General features: G+C 33.2%; 2 protein-coding genes and 1 long non-coding RNA gene across 4 annotated transcripts; all 3 read left to right on the top strand.

Moving 5' to 3' along the window:
- The first annotated feature begins 37 nt into the window (after positions 1-37).
- On the top strand, positions 38-1,305 carry LOC125589197. Of its 2 annotated transcripts, none has more exons than XR_007325368.1 (2): positions 38-606; positions 714-1,305. It is a non-coding gene; the product is annotated as an uncharacterized LOC125589197 (long non-coding RNA). The 2 variants fall into 2 exon arrangements; XR_007325367.1 differs by having other exon boundaries at positions 693-1,305.
- Positions 1,306-8,399: 7,094 nt separating this feature from the next.
- LOC111213464 (disease resistance protein RPV1) lies at positions 8,400-15,367 on the top strand. The gene is made up of 4 exons (XM_048761607.1): positions 8,400-9,073; positions 12,235-13,348; positions 13,421-13,723; positions 13,790-15,367. Exons 1-4 carry the CDS (start codon positions 8,460-8,462, stop codon positions 14,648-14,650), a joined length of 2,892 nt encoding a protein of 963 aa, XP_048617564.1. The 5' UTR covers positions 8,400-8,459; the 3' UTR covers positions 14,651-15,367.
- LOC111213466 lies at positions 15,019-15,367 on the top strand. Its single transcript, XM_022715227.2, has one exon. It carries the CDS (start codon positions 15,019-15,021, stop codon positions 15,253-15,255), a length of 237 nt encoding a protein of 78 aa, XP_022570948.1. The 3' UTR covers positions 15,256-15,367.
- Positions 15,368-15,409: the final 42 nt, after the last annotated feature.

Raw genomic sequence — 15,409 nt, 5'->3', positions numbered from 1 at the left:
TTTGAAAAAAAAGGAGAATAATATAATTTTGATAGTTGAAAACAATGGATTTGGCCATATCTCTTTTTCTCCATGTATCACTTCAGTCTGAGCAATGCCACAAATAAGAAAAAAACACAAATATACTTTTTCTTTTTCCATTCAAAAATCTATTATTATAAAAAAATCTTTGTCTCCCTCCTGTTGCGCCACATCAGCGCCAGGTTAGAAAGTCGCTCATCCTCAAGACGACACGTGTCGCTGTTTTCAAAACACTTCATTTAAAATTGATACTGAGTTAATGATATTTGGGCCCGAAATCCAGAAAAAATTAGGCCCATAATGCCTTCATCTTCTTCCCGACATACAATTTTAGGGTTAATCGGCTCTAGGACTCTAGGATTCTGTATACAAACGATGGCGGTTCTGATATTGCCTAAGACTCGATGATTCATCGTCGGACTCTGATCATGTCGTTTTAGTCTCCCTGATTCACCTCAAAACCGTTACAAGTCGCATTGATTCAAATCATTAACCAAAACTTAACTCTTCCTGCCCATTACAACCACGATCTCGAATTCAATGAATTTATCCATCTTGCAGGCGGCGATTCTCCCCTATAAAAAGGTTAGGATTCATCCCTTCCTAATCTTGAGAGAATTTTTATTTTCAATATAATGGATGCCTCATCTGTCATGATCTCTGATTTGAAGGCTGACTGTTGTTCTTCTAAGGTGGAGGTGTGGCTGGCTGCTGTAGAGTTTTCAAATATGGTTTACAAATTTTTATTTGTAATCTGGTTATATTAAGGGACGTTAAGAGGGGGAAATCTGCGAGAGGTTGGGGAATCTTGCCATTGATGAGTATTGTAGCTCGAAGAATCACACGAAAATGAAGATTTTTTTAATCAAAGAAATGGACATGAGGAGATGCAAGAGGAAGAACATGAAGAGACTGGGAGGCGGTGGTCTTTCTCTCCACATTTTTGCTAACTTGAAAGTCAAATAACAGTCACAAAAATGCTTTCATAAGAGACTCTTACTACATAGTTGTTAGCTACTCTTTTCTGATGCGAGAATTGGGAGGAACCCTTGCTTTAAGATGATGATATGATTGCTACAGTGTGTATGTAGTAATTTGTTATGTATATATTATGTGTATGTAGTATGTAAGATGATTAGAAGAAAGTAGAGCATATCCTAATTAGTCAGTGACTATGTCAATGGTGTTAAGAATTAGAAGAAGACTATTTTGGAGCTCTTATGATGAGATTCAGACTAAGCTTGAAGTAAAGATTGAATGAGTTTTGTTTCTTTTGCGATGATCTATTAACTTTTCTCTTTCCAGAAAATAAAAATGAGTTCTACAAGAATGCCAAGTATGTGAGCAAGTTTAGGAAGTCAACGAATCATCACAACTTTTGTGAGAAGGATGAGATGAAGCAGCAGAACTTTTAAGCAGATGATCATAGTAAAAAACTTTTGTGTAATTCATCCTAAAAGAAACACGAAAAGGTACTGAAGCATGCCATGGATTTTATAATTTACACATGCTTTTACATTTTATGTCTTTTCACTCTCCCTAGAAGATCAAGAGCAAAACAAAGATGGCTTCTGGTTACGTAAAAATTTAATGTTAATAACAGTTTTATAATTAATCTAGCTAGCTCTCAGACCTTTTTTTTTTCAATCTCAAAAAAATTATTAAATATTTTTTCTTTGTTTTCCAATAAATGTCGAGAGCTCTACGAATCTATCCAGACCACTTAGCAGTTGTAAAGAAGAGTCCTCTTATTCACGTTTGATAACATCACTTATATGTAACGACATAGTGTGTATATGTAACGACATAGTATGTAACCTACAGCTATACACACTAAGTTACAAAACATAACCGACCTATATATGGCCAAATACTTCTTCAAGATTACTAACATCCAACTTGAATAGAAAAACACTTAACTCAAGATTTTTATATATAAAATTTTTTAAACCAGTTTTAATTCAAACCAACTTCCATTTATAAACCAGCTTCTGCTAAACCAGTGTTAACAAATTCATGCTAAAGCACAAGATGCATCATGTAAAGTTCATAAAAAAAGATGCATCATATATAGTTATTCGACTGTTTCTTATAAACTTTGAGATCTGAGATTAATATGTAGTGTACATATTAAATAGGATAATAATAATTACTCTTTTGTTAAAATGTGTGAAAATGATAAAAAAAAACATATATAACTGTGGGATTATATTGACATTGTTAATTGTGTCATTATAATTTTTAAAATAAATAATAAAATACATAGATAAAATTGCTATAAAACAATCATGAACCTAATACCATTTTAGTTAAATTAAATTAAAAATTAAAAATAATTTTATATTATTAGTTTATTTACGTGTCCGCCCGTAGGGAGGGTTTACCCTAGTATGATATATTCATATTAATGGGTGTCACCATTTTAGTAATACTTTTCTCCAAAGCATGTATTTATTAATTGTTTTTCTAAACAGTTTTTTTTGTAACTGTTGAAATTCCAAAATTTAATTTCATAATCTTTCTTAAAATGGAAATCAATCGGTAAAAATTAAATAATTATTTGTATCTGATTCATTTTGGCATTTGATATACAAAAAAAAAATTTACTTGCATTATTATTAGGTCAACAATACTATAATTACAATTTTAATATATCATTTTTTAAAAGAGGTGAACAGTTCATATACGCTATAGTTGTTGTTTGGATCTTCTTTGAAAATGTTATTAAAGATGGGAGGTTGAGATCTCTTACCATTGATATGGTTCCATTATTGCAAAATCTGAGTCTTCTTTTAAATCTTTTGTATTATTATTAGGTGTTAAGTGAACCATTCGTATATATACAATTGTATCCATTCAATAGTTCTACGCTGCACCCACATCCAATTCATAAAGTTATCATTTAAAATAGGTGGATACCACAAGTCTGTAAGTTTAATAGTATGATCCTACGACTACAAGAATTAAATCTAGTAAACTTTTAACTTCTCTTTAGTAGATTCCAACTAATATTTAAACTTTGCACCACCTTACCTGACTCCATTAGTATTATATTTATCCAAAGTAGATATTGCTTCGAGGGCAAGAAAATATTTGTCAACATCGCATAAGAAGCCAAATAACCCTACAAAAAATCATATGAAATGATAATCTAAATGTATGGAGCGCAAGAGAAATACAAGGTGCCACGTTTTGTCTTTTGCCGTGGCCTAAACGTGTCTGCTTCACACCTTATATGATTTATTTATTTAAATGTATGTATTGAATATTTCCCGTGGGTTTACGTATGCATAACAAGTTTTATATGATTGCATAAAGAAATGGCCATTTTTGTAGTCTACAAAGTGTTTAATAAATGAATATATATTAGTTGTGATGAATTCATCTTTGTTGAATCCATCAATATAGATTTATATTTTCAGTCAAAAAAAAAAGATTTATATTAAGCTTTGTTGTTATTCATTAGAGAGTTGTGATCTGAAAAACGAGTAGCTAGTAGTACATTGCATGGACATGTGTAAAAGAGGAGTCTCTATATAAAAACCCTATGGGCTAAACATGTTACGCTTTATCGAAATGGATACAAATCACTTTCGACCGTACATAGGGATATAGTGGGCCTTTCATTGTTTTCTATAAATGCTCATTTAGCTCTCGAATTGTCAGCTTCTCTGGTTAGAAAGCACATTGGTCGTTGGTGACTTGGTGATCATTGATCAATGAATTCTCTCGCTAAAGAGCAATTTCAAAATGTTATGAAACAGTGATGGGATTATACAGAATCAGCAGAAATGATATTAAAAAATCATGCAGATAAATATGGATATTTTATGCACCAATTTGATATTTTTTTTGGAAGATCACACTCATAGAAAAAAATGAAATAAACTATATAAGTGATCATATGGTTGGAGAAAAATCTATTTAAGAAAGAAAAGAGATAACCAAGGGGAGAACACAATCTTCCTTTGTCTTCAGCAAATGTATCCAAGGGGACCTTTTATTCCCTCCACTTCTCCACTTTCTTTGGAAACACAGAAAATACTTTTTCTCCATCCATTTCTTCTCCTCTCCTCTCTTTTTCTCAATTAATCATTGTTTTCCCCCCTTATTTTCAAGACAATTATCATGTTCCCAACAAACAAACAAAAAAACTGAACAGAAAAAAAAAACATAATCTTCGAACTACACTAAATCATTAAGATACATATTAGATGAAACATAATATTTTACTGTTTTTTTGAAAATAATATTTTATTGTTAATTTGTTCAAAATCCATAGTTTCCCTCAAACTTCAAACATCTGCCTCGGTTGTTTAATATAAGTACGTACCTCGACGTGCAGACCAGTCCTCTAGCTAGATTCTGTTCAACAAAACATGAAGGAGACTTTTAATATTCGTGATACCACGTAATATCCATATATGGATGATAAAGGAACTCAATCCCTATTGACTCTTCTTTAACAAAACAGGCTTCTCAGTAAGACTCATCGTACCTGGCTATGTTTTCTAAGACGGGCAAGAAGCTTGACTCCCCGAGGTAGGCACAAGCAAGGTTGGCATAACAATAATGATCATAATTTTTATATCGAGATATTTTGTTTTCTTGAGCAGTCAAGTCATCATGTCTCGTCCTTGGAGCCAAGATCAGAATCAGCTTATCATACAGATTAATCAACAGCTAGAAAAAGTTCTTCCCGTCCTGAATGTAATTTTCTATTTATAAAAGTATAAATAAAATACTTATGTTAAATGAAATTATTTTGTAAGATCTAAACCTGAAAAATATTTATAACTATTTTTTAATGTTTCATAAAGTTTTAAGTGTTTTAGTCAATATTTGATAAATCAAATAATTTGAAAATATTAATAAAAAGTTGTTAGAAAGATGAGATCTAATTTGTTATATTGTTTGGACACAAGATTAATTATTGTATTGTTGGAAAACATAGATAGTAGTATAATGTTGTTTCCATAATCACATTAATGTAGTTGTAATGTTTTCATCAGTTTTTTTGGACGTCAAATGTTTTCATCAATTATATATAACATTTAATGTAATATAACAGTTAGCAAAATTTAGATACACCACAATATTTCTGTTTTAATAAGATAGATATGCCACATGCTTATAATGCCAAAATTTTGTGTTTGGTGGATACATGCATCATCATCATTTTAACATGTTACATTGCATCAGTTATACACATCAAATCATTTTTCTAATGTTGGGAAATATATCAATCTGAGGGTGTCTAATTAAAAACCTAGGAGAAAATGAAACTGCACAAGATGATATGAAACACTAAATAAAGTATCTCTTAAGAACATGCAACGTATTTCAAAAGTTTAAATTTAAGTTGTAAATATTTTGATATTATTCACTAATTCTATAGTAGATATTTTTTTTCTTCAACAATTAGCTCATTCTAAGAACCAGAGGTTATAATATATTCATCCATAAGACGGTAAATTCAAACTGAATTATTATTTTTTATTTAGCAAATGCATAAAATCAAAGATTCGATCCGATCTTCTTACCTCAGATCATGAGCTTCCTAAACGGTGATTATGTTCCCGTCAACATAGGTTTCATCCAGGCGATCAATAGCCAAAAACAAGAACGCCATGGATGGAAAGACAACAAAAGAAAAACCGGTCGAATAGTTTTGATCTAATATATGTCTCAGAGTCCACAGCCTCCAAGACACTTTCCCAGCGACACCGCATCAGTCATCTCAACAAGATTTCCAACATGACATGTTGCAAACTTGCTTTCGTAGATAATTCTTTCCCCTGACTTGATTTCTAGGATTATATCATATGAATGTTTGATTCTAAAAAGAGAGTGGAAGATTGTACTAATTTTGCCATTAACATTTATGAGAGACGAATGATTGATATGAAATTTATCGGGTTCATCAATTTCTAAATGTTATGTCATGTGAACTATTATGTTACCGGTTTGTTTACTAGAAATTTAATGGCCGGTTGAATTGCTAATTTATATTATGTATGGTTGATGAATGTTTACAAAGATATAGTAATATTTTGCAATTTGGTTTAACAAATTAAACGAATCAGTCAGTCTACATGTCATAAATGGAACACATATTAATGATTAAATGCTTTAAAGCATATAAAATCAAATTTATTTTTTGTTGTATGTTACCTATAATCAATAATAATATTAACTAAATCTTTTAATTAATCTTTAAGTCTAAGTTTTGCATTTAAATTCAGTTAATAAAAATTTATTGTTATGATATTATTAGTTAAATAAGATCATACATCTAATTCAAAAATTAAAATTCTCAAAATCAATAATAATATTAACTAAATCTTTTAATTAATCTTTAAGTCTAAGTTTTGCATTTAAATTTAGTTAATAAGAATTTATTGTTATGATATTATTAGTTAAATAAGATCATACATCTAGTAAAAAAAATAAAATTCTCTAAATAAAAAGTCACTTATGAAATAAATCACTAATTCTATTTTAATAGATAAAATATTTTCTTTTAAATTAGAAATAAAAATAAACATTTGTTTCTAACAAAATCTATTTAAAATCTTTGTAAAATGTATTTTCAAAAACGAATCAATTTAAATTGTTATTGTTAGTAAAATACAATCAATTTTTTTTATATAATTTTAGTTTTTCGTTTATAAATAAAAATAAGTTAATTTTAATTTCTAATGACATTTTATGATAATTAGAATTTAAATTAACTAAATTTCAGAAATAATTTTAAAAAGATTTAAAAAAGATTTTGTTAGATTTTTTTCCAAAAATATTCATTTGTATTTCAATCAAAAAGATAAAGATATTATAATTAGAATATGTTAAATTTGTTAAAGTTTCTAAAGAATGGTCTAACTGAAAAATCTATATATTGGTATTATCATTAAAATATAATTAAAATATTTATATAATTTTAATTTTCGTTATAAATAAAAATTAATTAATGTTAGTTTCTAATGACATTTTATGATAAATAGAATTTAAATCAATTAAATTTCAGAAATAATCTGCACAATGTGATCGGACAGGCGCTGAGGTTCCCGGAAGTTTCGAATGTGAACTCGGCGGCGAGGGATTTGATTAAAGGACTGTTGGTTAAGGAGCCGCGGAAACGATCGCGTATGAGCGAGGCGCGACAGAGATCAAGCAGCATCCGTTTTTCGAAGGTGTGAATTGGGCGTTGATACGGAGTGCAACGCCTCCGCACGTGCCGGAGCCCGTGGATCTCACGTGTTTCGCGAGTAAGGATAAGGAGACAATGGCTGGTGGTGGTGACGAGGGGAAGAAGAGTAACAACCACCCTAGTAGTCACCATGATCCTGATTACATTGACTTTGAATACTTTTAGCTATTGATGGTTGTTATACTTCTTTCAAACACTTCCCGCCTTTTATCTCTACATAATTGTTTTTTATTCAACCTTTTTTTTAATTAGTGTTCAGTATCAAATGTATAAACACATGATTTTCATTCCGTTATGTGTAATTTTGTATATATATCAAATTAAAAACATTCACTAATTAATCACTATATTTGAATCGAACATCCAATGATATTATCTTAAGCTTTTCCGTATTTAATTTTTAAAATATACTAAACTTTTGGTTTACGTGTGGAATTTACGCTGGCCAATGCCTAAACACTTTTGGTAGATATTATTGGGCCGGACATGAAATATCCTCCTCCCGTAATTGTGTCCGAATTGAATCTTGAGATCTTGTGGCATGCATGTTGTTTTTGTGTACTTGCTGGATTAGTGTTTTCCTTGGATATGCTAATCCATCTCTTCTTAGGCTTATGCCATGCATGCAAATACTTATGGACCTTTTGGCAAGAAGAGTAGGGGAAGTAATGTTTCCTCGCCTTTTATTTTGCTTACCAATAATTTGTGCACACAGTAAAGCAAACACGTTGAGGCTACGGAGACAGAAGCGGATCCTCTCTTGCTATCTTCGTGTGTATGTGACCATCATTGATCTTGTACACAACAAGAAAGTGGTATTGACGATGATAGATATATAGTTGCAACATCAATATATATACGGACCCGGCTTCGAATCCCCGTGTGGCCACCCGGGCCCTAACCCTGCTACTTTCTGGGGTGGAAATCACGTGGCTGCTGCGGATCTCGTGGGATTAGTCGGTTGACCTCGGTCGCCGGATGCCACGGATATCAAAAAAAAAAAAAAACATCAATATATATACCTTCCCAACTTGTTATTTTTATCAACTTTACACGGCCTAATAATTGAATCAGAGTGTCGGCTATAAAAATTCAACGACCAGGCCACCGCGTGGACCCCACACTCACACTAAGAACGGTGTAAATATTTGTTTTTCTAAATTTGATTTCACATTTTCCTAAACTGTGACTTAATAACGAATCTCACAAGCAAGCTTATCTTCTTCGTATGGCTCTGACTTTCCTCTTGGGCGTTTTCTCCTTCATTGTCTTCTGCTTAGGACTACGACGTCTCCTTCACTCTGACAAGAGAAAAAACCCAACGCATCTTCTGCATCATGTAACTTCCACAACTGCTGATGCTTCTCCATCTTTGCAGTCACCCTCGTCCCGCCCTTTGTGGAAGTACGATGTGTTCCTCAGTTTCAGGGGAACAGATGTACGGAAAGGATTCCTCAGCCATCTCTACAAGGCTCTCACCGACAACGGAATCCACACTTTCCGCGACGATACAGAGCTTCAGCGAGGGAACTTCATCAGCCCTGCTCTCCTCGGAGCCATCGAGCAGTCAAGATTCGCTGTCGTTGTCTTATCCGAGAACTACGCCACCTCTCGCTGGTGTTTACAGGAGCTCGTGCATATCACCAAGTGCGTCAAGAAGAAGCAGATGGAGTTGATCCCTGTCTTCTTCGGAGTTGATCCTTCACATGTCAAGAGACAGTCTGGAAACTTCGCCAAGGCCTTCGCTGAACACGACAAGAGGCCTAATAAAGATGCTGTGGAGTCATGGAGAAAAGCTATGGCCACAGTGGGATTCATCTCCGGCTGGGATTCAAGAAACTGGTGATGATCCATTTCTTACACAACCTTTTTAATTTATGTTTGTTAGAACCACAAGACCATGATTAATTGCAAGACCATAATTAATGCACTAGTTTTTTTAGTTGAAATCTAAGAGACGTCTCTTGTACAGACCCTTCCTCGTTAATCATGCCATAAGGTTTCTCAAAAATTAAAAATAGATTTTACTATGAATAAAAGTAAGATATATGATATATTGTTTATATTTATATACACTAGGTAAGGAACCCACGCGATATCGCGTGGGAACTCATTTTTATAAATAAATATATCATATTATAATTTATATATTATATAAATAAATAATTTTAATTTCAAAAATTATCATGTCAAAACGTAGAACATATGTGTTTATATTTACTTGTAGATAATATTAAAAATGTATATTCTATAATTTAAAATTACAACTAAAATACAAATACATCAATACTAATAAAATTATATATTTTTTATTATTTTAGGTAAGTTACTCTAAAATTTTAAGTTATATCAATTTATAATAAATAAATAAAATCTCTTACTAAACATAAAAATCTTTTTAAATAAAAAATGTATAGTTTACGTTAGACTGTTGGGTCGTCAACGAAAAAGTACGAACGATTCATAACCTAAGAGGTACGAACACGTTATAAACTAAGGGATGCAAACATGATGTGATTCAAGAGGTATGAACTTGTTCCAAGGGGTGGACGAATGTTCCTTGACCGAAGGTATGAATGTGTCATGACTGAAAAAGAGTAAATGACGTGAACGAAAGGGTGTAAATTGAAATTGAGATTCATAAGACAAAAAAGTTTCCGGATGGATAAAACATGCAAAATCTAAGAAATATTAAGAAAATGATATATTCTAGTTTGGATAGCATTTTTATGTTGTCGAGAAAAGGTCATACTCTAATATCACCAGCACCATGGTTGACCATAAGACAAAAAAGTTTCCGGATGGGTAAAAACATGCAAAATCTAAGAAATATTAAGAAAATGATATATTCTAATTTGAATAACTTTTTATGTTGTCGAGAAAAGGTAATGCTCATATATCACTAGCACCATAGTTGATCTTTAACATTCTCTCAGTGATGTCTCGTTCGCACTTTTTCAGTCACGATCCATTCTTACCTCTTCGGCCATGATTCATTGGCACTCTTTTGGATACGACTCGTTTGCACTCTTCGGTTACGAGTCACGACACATTTGCACTTTTTTGTCACAGCTCATTTGCAATATTTCGGTCACGACCATTTGCACCCTTTGGTCACGATCCAATCGCAACCTTTCGGTCACGATCCAATCGCAACCTTTCGGTCACGATCCAATCGCAACCTTTTGGTCACGATCATTTGCACCCTTTCGGTCAGAACCAATTTGCACCCTTTTGGTCATGGTCAAGATTTGTTTCCACCCTTTCAGTCAATATTAATTTCACATCTTTCGGTCAAGATCCATTCACACTTTTTCGTTTATGATCATTAATTGGCAGCCTTTCGGTCACGACCGTTTTGTATATTTTCGGTCAAAATACATTCACATCCTTTCAGTCACAAAACGTTCATACTCCTTGGATCATGATATGTTTGTACCTCTTGGATCACAACACGTTCATACCTCTTAGATTACGATGCGTTCATATCTCTTAAATTACAACACATTTGTACCTTTTCGTTGATGACACCACGTAAATATTTATCATTTTTTAATCATTGTTAATATGAAAATTGTGTCTCTTAAGTTTTTTTTATGAAAATTTATTTTTATTAGTATTGATATGAAAATTTATGTCATTTTTTTACTTTATTTATATATATGAATAGTCACATCTTTCAATTTAAAGGTGGTTATTTTGAAATGATACTTATATGAATAGTTACAGCTTTTCAATTTAAATAGTCACATCTTTTCAAATTTAAATGTAATTATTTTCAAATGATATAAATATGAATAGTCACAAATTTTTATTTAAATAATTACATATTTTAAATTCTGACTAATGCACAACTCTCGAAACAAATAACGAAAATACACAACTTTAACAAGAAATAAAATTCCTATAAACACAACTTTTCAACATTGTTTGGGTTTTTCATGTAAAACATTTAAGAGATGCAACTTTTATGTATGAAACTTAAGAGATTCAAATTTTCATATAAACCAATACACTGATTTTTTGAAATGAAACAATTGCAAATATTTATGAAATATTAATAAATAGATATGAGCAAAATAAAAACAAAAAGACATAATTTTTCATCTCAATACTAATAAATACAACTTTTCATATAAAAAATTAAGAAATGCAACTTTCATATAGATGTATAGTCACATTTTTTCCAGTTTAAATGTGGTTATTTTAAAATGATACTTATATGAATAGTCACAACTTTTCAATTTAAAGGTAGTTATTTTGAAATGATACATATATGAATAGTCACAATTTTTCATTTAAATAATTACATCTTTTTAATTTAAATACTAACTAATACACAACTCTTGAAACAAATAATGAAAGGACATATCTTAATATATAATGAAAAGACACAACTTTTAACAAGAAATAAAATTCTTATAAAACATACAACTTTTCAACATTGTTTGGGTTTGCTATTATTAATTTTTTTTTCTTCACCATTTTACTTGATTAGTGAAAATTATGCCTTTAGAAGGCATATACATTGGACTATTTATAGATTTTCAAAAATTTGTTTGAAGAGTCACATCTTTTGAATTAAAAGGTTGTGTCTTTTTGTAATAATACTTATATAAAGAGTCACAACTTTTCAATATAAATGGTCACATTCTTTCAATATATATAGATATTTTTAAATAAAAAGGCACAACTTTTAGTTGTTGAAAAGACACAACCTTTCAACATAAGTGGAATTCACAACTTTTTGAATTAATTGGGAATGCTATTATTAGTAGATTAGTTATCAAATTTATGTTTATTGATATATCTATATACAAAATTCAAAAATTACTATCGAGTTATGTTATATTTTACATTTATCCACATGGGAGCTAGTGAGCTTGTGAAATCTAAGAATTCTTTTTTTTTTGAACAATCTAAGAATTAATCTAGTATTTATATAGAGACACAACAACTTCATTTTGTCTGAGAGATCATGTGATGTCTTTTTTGTCATGTAGGAACGAGGAGTCAAAGCTAATAGAGGAGCTTGTTCAGGATCTTTCAGAAAGACTATTCTCACCGGTGTCTACGAGTGATAACGGTGAATGGATCGGGATGAGTACACACATGAGAAGTATATATCCTTTGATGAGGGAAGACCCTAACGATGTCCGAATGGTTGGAATCTGGGGCATGGGAGGTATTGGCAAAACCACCATTGCTAAATATATCTACAAAGCCTTCTTGAACAAGTTCGATGGTGCTTGCTTGCTAGAGAATGTGAAAAGAGACTTTAAACGACATGGACCGTCACATTTACGTGAGAAGATCTTGTCTGAAATCTTTCGCAAGAAAGACATGAACACATGGAACAAAGATTCCGATGTAATGAAGCAACGGTTACAGGGAAAAAAAGTTCTTCTCGTCCTGGATGATGTTGATGACATACAACAGCTAGAAGAGTTAGCTGGAAGCTCTCATTGGTTTGGACCAGGAAGTAGAATCGTCATAACTACTAGAGACCGGCGTGTTCTTGACCAGCATGATGTGGAACGCATCTACGAAGTGAAGCCTCTTAGGACTACACAAGCACTTCAGCTCTTTAGCAAACACGCTTTCAAGCAGCCTCGTCCATCCGAAGATTATCGAGAGCTCTCTCTCGACGTTGTGGAGCAGCTCGGTGGTCTTCCACTAGCTATTCAAGTCGTTGGGGGATCTCTATACCGTCGAGAGCTGGAGTTCTGGGAAGACAAGCTGGATTTACTTAGAAACAACGGCGATAACTCTGTTTTCAAGGCGTTGAAAGTAAGTTATGAAGCGTTGGATGAGATTGAAAAGAAGATTTTTCTTTACGTTGCGGTTTGTTTCAACGGAGTGTATATGGACCGTGTTAGAAAAGTGCTAGACCTTTGTTTCGTGTCTTCCAGGAGAAGAGTGTTACCAACAAGACCGAGCATTGTAGCTCTGATGGAGAAGTGTATGATTAGCTTGTCGAAGAAACGTTTATGGGTTCATGACTTGCTCCAAGACATGGCTGAGGATATTGTATGTGAAGGGAAAGATGAAAGGCCATGGAAACGTTTAATGCTGTGGGATTTTGAAGATATCAATCACGTTTTTTCCACCAATATGGTAAGCATAGAACCTTTTTTAAGTTCACTTTATGTCCCATTTGAACATTTGAATGTGTGTTTAAATCATTAGGGAGATGAAGCAATTGATGTTGAAAGCATATTCTTAGACATGTCTGAAGGAAATGAGCTTAGTATTACCCCTGGGATCTTCAAGAAGATGCCAAATCTCAAGCTGCTTAAATTCTACACTAACTCCAGCGTTGAAGAGAGCAGAACAAGGATGTTAGATGGTCTTGAATACCTCCCTACGCTGCGGTATCTTCGCTGGGATGCTTATCATCTGAAGTCTTTACCATCTCAGTTCTGTACTAGCTTTCTAGTTGAACTCAATCTCTCTCACAGCTCAATAGAAACTGTTTGGAGTGGAAGTCAGGTACCCTTTTCACATCTACATGGTCCTCCTCTTGAATGAATCTTTAACTATGTTATTGTGGTGCAGCAAGATCTTGGAAACTTACGGAGCCTAAACCTCATAAGGTGCAAGCACCTAAACGAGTTTCCAGATCTTTCAAAGGCAACTAATCTCGAGTCTCTCAAGCTCTCAAACTGTGATAACTTGGTGGAGATCCCTGGCTCCTCTCTTAGACAACTCAACAAACTCGTCCACTTCAAGTTAAGCAACTGCAAGAATCTAAAAAACCTCCCAAACAACATCAACTTGAAATCCCTCAGGTCTCTACACCTAGACGGATGCTCTAGCCTAGAGGAGTTCCCATTCATCTCAGTGACCGTCGAGAAGCTGCTGCTCAACAAGACATCTATCCAACAAGTACCACCATCTATCGAACGCCTCACTCGTCTCAAAGATATACATCTCTCTGACTGCAAGAAACTGATGAATCTTCCAGACTGTATCAAGAACTTAAAGTTCCTCAACGATCTTGGCCTAGCAAACTGTCCCAACGTTACATCGTTCCCACAAGTTGGAACGAATATAAGATGGCTGAATCTGAACAAGACATCCATACAAGAAGTGCCGTCGACGATAGGGGACAAGTCAGAGCTACGTTTCTTGAACATGTCTGGATGTGAGAAGCTCGTGAGCCTTCCTCCGACGGTGAAGAAACTGCAACAGCTTAAGTACTTGTACCTTCGTGGCTGCGTTAACGTCACCGAGTCTCCTAACCTCGCTGGGGGAAACACGATGAAGGCTTTGGACTTGCATGGAACATCGATAACAGAGGAACTCGTTGACTCCAACAAGGGAGAAGAGCCTCCTCAGTGTGAAGTGCCAGTGATAAGACGGTTCTTTATGAAGAACGTTCGAGGACGCAGCAAGAAACGCAAATCCAACAGATGATAAGGATCAAGGCAATCTAATAGCATAAGGAAGTGGAAATAAAATAAATAAATTTTATTTGAAATTAAATATACAATTAATGGTCTAAATATTAATTTTATATTACTAAATTTAGAGTTTATAATTTTAGGAAAATAGAGTTATAAAATTTTAAAATTATTTTATAACATTGTTAAATATATAGTTAATGATTTTTTAAACAAGCTCCAATAAATAATTGGAGACGACACTAATAAGGATCACTCAGGACACGTAACAAAACTGCCAGGTGTAACACCTCCTTGGCCAGGTGTTGAGTTTCAAGAATATTGCATGAGTGTATATATAAGCTTTGGTGAGACAGATAAATATGAGATAACAGTCTAACAATGTCGGGAGCGCAAGGAGCAGAGCCGATGGGATCAAAGACGGCGACGACGTACGAGTCGGTGGAAGGAGGACAGAACAAGACAAAGCTTGATTTAAGGTCGAGGGAAGATGAAGGTGGAATTAAAGTTGATAAGCAAGAAGACAAGGTTCCTGAAGCTGCTGGTCTAGGCGGACCTGTCTTTGGCGCTGGTAAAGAAGATAAGAAGCAGGATCTTGGTGTTACCGGCACTGGTTAAATCTCTTGTTTCTATAATGTATAGTATGTGTTTATACTTGTCTTTTCACGTTAGTGTTTGTTTAAGAATCAGAAGTCGATGAATAAAGTAATCTACGGGTCTTTTCTCGTCATGTTAATGTTAGTCCCACAAACGACATGTCTACGTACAATAA

The sequence above is a fragment of the Brassica napus genome, chromosome C6 (genome assembly GCF_020379485.1).
Source record: "Brassica napus cultivar Da-Ae chromosome C6, Da-Ae, whole genome shotgun sequence".
NCBI lineage: Eukaryota > Viridiplantae > Streptophyta > Magnoliopsida > Brassicales > Brassicaceae > Brassica > Brassica napus.
Note: the sequence above shows the minus strand (reverse complement) of the source record. Positions and strands in the feature narration are given on the sequence as shown.